The sequence below is a fragment of the Miscanthus floridulus genome, chromosome 8 (assembly GCF_019320115.1).
Source record: "Miscanthus floridulus cultivar M001 chromosome 8, ASM1932011v1, whole genome shotgun sequence".
In the NCBI taxonomy this organism is placed as follows: Eukaryota; Viridiplantae; Streptophyta; class Magnoliopsida; order Poales; family Poaceae; genus Miscanthus; species Miscanthus floridulus.
This window is the reverse complement of record NC_089587.1, coordinates 183,953,965-183,961,204: the sequence shown is the minus strand read 5'-3', so window position 1 is coordinate 183,961,204 and position 7,240 is coordinate 183,953,965. Positions and strand designations below refer to the sequence as shown.

At 48.8% G+C, this 7,240-nt stretch overlaps 1 protein-coding gene across 1 annotated transcript; it reads right to left on the bottom strand.

Annotated features, from left to right (window-relative positions):
• Nucleotides 1-4,361: 4,361 nt before the first annotated feature.
• On the bottom strand, nucleotides 4,362-6,022 carry LOC136474239 (uncharacterized protein At4g06744-like). Its single transcript, XM_066471833.1, has one exon. The coding sequence runs from the start codon at nucleotides 5,986-5,988 to the stop codon at nucleotides 4,576-4,578; it is 1,413 nt and encodes a 470-aa protein (XP_066327930.1). The 5' UTR covers nucleotides 5,989-6,022; the 3' UTR covers nucleotides 4,362-4,575.
• Nucleotides 6,023-7,240: the final 1,218 nt, after the last annotated feature.

Genomic DNA, 7,240 nt, shown 5'->3' with positions numbered 1-7,240 from the left:
GTCCAGGTTTATTATACGTCATACGCGTGCAAAGCCGCCGAGCATCTTAAGGGTTGGTCTATTGTGCACAAGGTATCGCCACACGGTAAACTACCTATCCCAAACGATAAAGATTACAACTTCAACCCAAACACATATGATGGAGAGTTCTATCAAGAAGAGGGACTACAAGGAAGGTTTGGCATAGACTTAACCGAAGAGATAGGAATTGAAGTAGACAATGAAAGGGATGATGACGAGGACACTGGAGACGAGGTGCGAAATCTGAAGGACATACAAATGCTTGAGCGATTACGTTTAGGCAATGACAATGAAGACAACATTCCTCATTCGGATAGTGTTGATGAGTTGGACAATGTTGATAGTGATGATGAGACCTATGATCCAGCTAATCTCAATCATGAAGATTATTTCTAATACATGTAATACTATGTTTTTTGTAATTATGTTTTGTTCATTTTTGCACCTATTTCTAATTACGTCTTATTTTTCTTTTTTGTTGCAGGTGATTGAATAAAGATGGCGGGCGATCGTCATAGGTTCGTGAGCTCGATTTACCAAAGACCACGCCGGCTGTAGGAGGAGGTAGAGGGGGCGGCGGAGGGATCGGATAGGAGAAGGAGGAGGAGGACCGCCAGACACAGGAGGGGGCCGTCTCCTCCCACACCGCGTGAGGAGGAGCCGAAGGAGGAGGTGGCGCCCATGGATGAGTCAGATGATGAGCTGGTTCGGCAGACAGACGAGGAGGAGGGGCCGCACGAGGATGACAAGTTGGAGGCGATAGGCACGGGTTTCGCTTCCTCCGACTCCTCTTCGAGTGTCTACTTGCGAGGTCCCACGAGCCTCCCACATGTTCCGCTTCCTCACCAACGCCTAGTGATTCGCCCCGAAGGGCAAAAGTAAGTAACTTTATATGTTATCACCACTACTTCATATGATATGATGAAAAAACTAATAATTTTTCTTAATCACTTGTGCAGGTACTGGGTGGTTATGTCGGGTGGTAGCGCACGGCTAGTCAATGGCATCCTGGGTCTTCTGTGTAGGCAACACTTCCCCGGCATTGTCACGTACGCATCGAAGATGGAGCCAGCCTACTCGTTTTTGACCACTACGCCGTCGCCACCGATGCAGAGTACCCCAATAAGGCGGCGCGGGTGAAGGCAGAGCTTTGGGTAAGTCTCCCTCGCATAACATTGCTCAATACGTCGCATTCATTGGACTTTTCTTGAAATAATGAATGGATACACCGCTTTTGTATGCAGACTTATTACAGATGCGAGGAGGGATTTGAGGCCAGGGCGGAGTAGGCGACTACCAAAGCCTGTAAAAAACTCGTCTCCGACATGCATCACGAGGTGCACATCTAGGCCATCGTAACCTACTATGGGTCGAAGCTTGGAGAGAGGAAAACCAAGAAAGACGCAAGAGAGATGCAGCTGACCCGAGAGCAGGACCTTGAGGTAAATGAAGAACATCAATATTGATTCATTTTGAGATTAAGTTGGTTTAATTTGATCTTCTTATATGTCCAATACTTGATGACGTGTAGATGATTCCCTGGTGGTGCCAAGCGTATCCCGAGTGCTGGGCGATGATGGTGGAGAGGTGGTTCATGGAGGAGTACCTCAAGATGCACAGGGATGCCCGGGACCATCGTTTGCAGATGCAAGGTCCAGCACACCATCAAGGCAGCCGCAGCCTCGCCGAATACAAACAAGCATGGGTACGCGGATTTATTTATCTATTGTGACGCTCAGTTCTGCCTGATTTCTAATCATCATGCTGTCTTTCTCGCAGTCGGCGTCACATAGTGGCCAGGCTTGCTCGAACTTCCAGGCATGGTGTATGGCCCACAAGGGCAAGGCGACGTCTGACGTGTCCTTCAACCTAGAGGACCCGCCCGAGGCATACACGAACCCGAGCGTCCACTCCCACATCAGTGAGTACACTGAGGTGGCGAGGTCACTCCATGGGTCAGACCATGATCCGAGCACCCAGGACTTCGATGGAGAGGCCATCATGAGGGCGGGGCAAGGAAAGAAGCATGGGCGGTTCTGGCTTGGCGACGGCGTCATCAACACAGCCTCTACTCCCTCTCTCTCCCAGATCCGAGCACGGAGCACGAGCAAGAGCCCGGCCATTCGCACACGGCCGACCGCTGCACAACACCGGGTCGACGCACTCGAGGTTATTCCTGTTTTACTCGTCATACATTGATCTTTACACACCTTAATTAGCTTTGCATTACTAAAACATTGGAGTGAAATATTGCAGGCCCGGCTGAAACAAGAAATGAGGCAACGTCAGGAGCTGAAGGCCGGGCACCAGAGGATGGCGGCCTAGCTGGAGGCCGAGCGGGCCGAGTGGGAGGCCGAGCGGGCGAAGCGGCAGGCCCAAGCGCAGAGGCTGACGGACATTACAGAGTTCCTACAAGGGCTTGGGCAACGTGTGGGCTTCTCTCTGCCAGCTGGGCTGTTGGTTCCACCTCTGCCTTCGCATCCTGCAACTCCAGCTACTCCTGTGAGTATGAAAGTTTTTTTTACTTTCGCTTGTGCTTTGCTTGTATGGCCTCTACCTTCCTAGATTAGCTATCCAAATAATCTTGTCTCACATGCAATCTTTTGTCCTTTGTGTAGTCTCCATCTGACGGTGATTCGAATAATCCACCTCATGCACATCCGAATGATGGAACTGGGCCTTCACCACAGTCGCAGTGGCCGAGATGAGTGCATGTTGTATTTTTTTCATTTGTTGTTCACTTGGTGATAGACTTGTGATATACTTGTGATGCACTTGTAGACTTTGATGGACTTGTGGATTTATTTGGATGGACTTGAGCACTTATTATTATATATGTGATATATATTGTGATGGATGTGATATGTGCGGATGGATGTGTGGATGGATGAGATATATATGTGATGGATGAGATATATGATTGTATGAATTTATTTGTCATGATGGAATGTAAAAAAATAAAAAATTGCCGTTTTGGGTCACTTTGCCGAGTGTTGCACTCGGCAAAGGACCCCGTTGCCGAGTGCCATGGTCACAGCACTCGGCAAAGCTGGAAAAATGGGCGCTCGGAAAACCATTTTTTCAGCTTTGCCGAGTGCCATGACCATGGCACTCGGCAAAGAATTTTTTTTTTAAAAAAATCCAAACTTTGCCGAGTGCCGGCCAGAGGACACTCGGCAAAGATTTTTTTTTTTAAAAAATTCAAACTTGGCCGAGTGCCGGCCAGAGGGCACTCGGTAAAGAATTTTTTTTTAAAAAAAATTCAAACTTTGCCGAGTGCCGGCAAGAGGGCACTCGACAATGATTTTTTTTAAAAAAATTCAAACTTTGTCGAGTGCCGGCCAGAGGGCACTCGGCAAAGATTTTTTTAAAAAAATTCAAACTTTGCCGAGTGCCGGCAATAGGGCACTCGACAAAGAATTTTTTAAAAAAAAATCAAATTTTGCCGAGTGCCGGCCAGGGGCACTCGGTAAAGATTTTTTTTTTTAAAAATAAAAAAATCTTTGCCGAGTGCCTGCAGGGTTGGCACTCGGCAAAGCCACCGTCAACGGGGACGGCGCTGTGACGGTCGCTTTTCTTTGCCGAGTGCCCCCGGGGTTCTCGACAAAGCCTTTGCCGAGTGCCCGATAAAAGACACTCGGCAAAGAGGGCTTTGCCGATCAATTTTTTGCCGTGTGTTCTTTGCCGAGTGCCGCACTCGACAAAGGCTTTGCTGAGTGCAAGGCACTCGGTAAAGAACCTGAATCCAGTAGTGTTGGGATGGGGTATTTGGGGTCTGATCTCGTTCAATCGTTCACTCTGGCGGTGATCACAGACATAAAAAAAATACATTATATATTCTGAGCTTAGCAAAGGATCAGTAAGATATGGAATAATGTGCCAGAAATGTGTGTAGTAGTTTTCTCATCGGAAATAATTTTTGGGACATGGCTGTGGATCATTTGCTAAGCTCGCCGGGAACTGCTCTAGTTTTCTGCATTGTGACGCGCGCGCCGCCCCTGCAGCACACGGTGAAGCACACGCGCAGAGGATTTGGTGATGCGAGAGAAGCACACGGATAATAATTGGGCATAACTTTACTTGGACTTTAGCTAGATAAACTGCATTGTGAACGATAGTTTCTTCATACGACATCCTAATTAAGCTATAGAAACTATGGAGGATTTATGCATTGAGAGTGCCCTAAACCGTCAGGATATCTATCGACACTCTTACAGAACAGAGGTGGCATGCAATTATTCTAGTGTAGTAACTAATGTTGTCCAAAGTCACTGCCATATCCGAAATTTACACAGTTTAAGCAACATGGAAGTGTGGAACATATCCAAGACAGGTACAACTTTACTAAAACACCAACAACATTTTTCATAAAATGATGGACGTGGCAGTACAAATGATGGGATGATCTAGATGTGACAGCAGCACACGTGCAATGCAAATAGACAACAACCACAACAACACCAAGACACACTAGTGTACACGCATCATGAATACAAGAACAAATAGCCAAAATGCCACCAAGGCATTCTGTCTCCTACTGCATGCCGATGTGGCTCAGTCATGCAGCGTAGCGTACGTCACGTAGCTGGAGTAGTCCCTGACCTTCCTCTCCCCTGGCGCCGCCGCATCCATGGCAGCTGTGGCGGGGCATGTCACCTGGGTGGTCGCCGCCGGGCACGTCTTTGGCTGGCTCTGGAACGCCGCGCACTCCGCCGGGCGCCTCTGGTTGGCGAGCCCCGGAATGCAGTTGTTCTTCACGTCCAACACGCCGTCTTTGATTAGCGACGCGCACGCCGGCCCGACGGAGGTGAAGTAGTTGCCGGACAGCGTGAGATTAACGAGGCTGCCAGCGGGACCGGCGAGCTTGCACACCGCGTCGGGCACCTGACCGTAGAGATGGTTCTCAGCCAGGTTGAGCTGCTCGACACTGCTGAGGCACGCGAATGATGCAGGGATCGGGCCGGTGAGCTGGTTTATGCTGGCGTCGATGACAACCGCGTTGTGGAGCATGCCGAGCTCATGGGGGAGGCAGCCGGAGAGTTGGTTGTTGAGAAGGAGCACCTCGAAGAGGGAGTCTTGCAGGTGGCTGATTGACGATGGGATTGGCCCGCTGAGCATGTTGTTGGCGAGGGCGAGGTAGCTTACTTTGGAGAAGCCAAGGTTCGCCGGAAGTGGCCCAGACAGGTTGTTGTAGTTGAGGAGGAGCGCCTTAGCATCCGTGACGCCCGGAAAGCCCGGAATTTTGGGAATTCGAAAGCCCGGAATTTTGGGAATTCGAAAGTCCGGAATTTTGGGATTTGGAATGCCCGGAATGATGCCTCCTGAAGTCGCGTTGCCAGCCCGGATGTGAAATGTAAAATTGAGATTGTAATTAACACATGGTGGTCCTGGTTTTGGGCCAGGTGTTACATGAATTGTCCCACCACCGTCTAGCGCTGAATGACCTGCAGGCTGCAGAGGCTGTACATCATCGTAGTTGGCGATTTTGAACTCGTACAGGTAACTCAAGCTGTCGAGTTGAGGGATGTCTCCACCAAAGTTGTTGGAGGCAGCATGGAAAAGTGCGATATCCGGGAGCTGATCGATGAAGCCGTGCAACTTTGGCGCACGCAGATGAAATCCATTCAAAAGAACCATCGTAACTGTTAGCTTGTCACCTAAACCTGGTGGTGTTGCGCAGTAGAAGCCGAGGTAGGTCTTCTCGCCGCAGATGTCATGGCCGGTCCAGGTCGCTGTGATGTTCTTTGGGTCGCTAGTGATAGTGCTCTTGAAACTCTGGATGACCCGATACGCTTGTAAGAGCCGCTCGTTGGGGAAGTGCTGTGGCTGTAGGTCTAGTATAGGATGTTGGTTCGTTTTGTGGTGTAGTTCTTGACGAAACGCAGGAGGATCAGACGCTACGGCAGCGACGTAAGAAAGAAGCAATAGAACGTGTTTGGGGAGACGCAATTTTGGGTGGACGGCCATGCCTATGCAAGTAGTTGTCTACCAAAGTAGATAACCAATCGATTCATTTCGGAGAATAAGGATGTATATATAGACACGACGGGGGCAAAGCCGAGCATTGTCCTTTTTTTTTCACACATGCACGAATCGAGAGGCTTCAACCAAACAACACTACCGAATCAGAGTATGCGTGACCAGACAATTTTGCCAATAGTAACATGCATGTCACAAGCAACTTAAATGCCCAGACAACTTGACCAGGTTCAAACCAAACATGCCCGTAACAAGATGCTTCGAAAAACTAAAAGACTAGTACTCAACATTAAGGCCCATTTGGCATGGCTCTTCCATAAGCTCCTGAGCTGTTTACAACTGAAACAGCTCCACCCGAAGAGGTCCTTAAAACTTGCTTTCACAAATAGTGGTGAATCCACCACGATTTTAAAGTTGGGTATTCCCAAACCAAAACCGTTTATATCAGTAGTTGCACGCCATACCATTATATCATATCTATGTCTGATGCATGTGTTAGGGATATGTGTAGGATGGACTGCCAGGTGGGGCCGGGCTGTCAGACAGAAGCAAAGGCAAGGCCAAGCCAGTACAAAGGGCCGGGATGGCAAGAGGAATGGAGGGGAACAATTTATCAGAACAAGTTACTGTTTGTTGGCGGTCCTTAACTCACATTTTTAACCGCCAACATTTATATAAAATCCATCTAAACACACACCAAACTTACTAAATTGGGTCTTACACTAACATATTCCATAAGTTTTGTTGAGTTGATCATTTTTAGGACATATACATGGAATACAAAGGAAAACACATCAAAAGGCGCAATCCAGAGAAGCACAAAGCACATCTTGCGAAAATAAACCGAGAGAAGACCCACTCAACCAAAGAAACTGGGCCAAGCACCGACGTGGCTACGCTCCAGGCCCATCAAGCAAACCACCAGACGAAGGCGGTGCCAAGGCGGCCCAGCCAAGGTGCGGCCGCACCGCCTATATATGGCTCCTCTCAGGCCCATCCTTCGCGAGGCGGTATAATTAATGCTGTGGACATTGGTTGCGGTGGGGGTTGCCTAAAATAACTGAGCAAATTGCCTATGGAGCACTGTATAAGAAGCCTCCCCCTCCATTCAAAACAACAACACACAAGAGAAGAGCACCAAAGAGAAAGAGAAGAGCAACACCACTCCATGGGATTAGGCCCTAGCTAGCTCTAGCAAAGTAGTAGGGAGAGATGTGAGGGAGAGTTCGGGGAAGAGCCG

Bases quoted from the DNA above. Each gene is read 5' to 3' on its own strand.
- LOC136474239 (XM_066471833.1), bottom strand. From the start codon at position 5,988: ATGGCCGTCCACCCAAAATTGCGTCTCCCCAAACACGTTCTATTGCTT.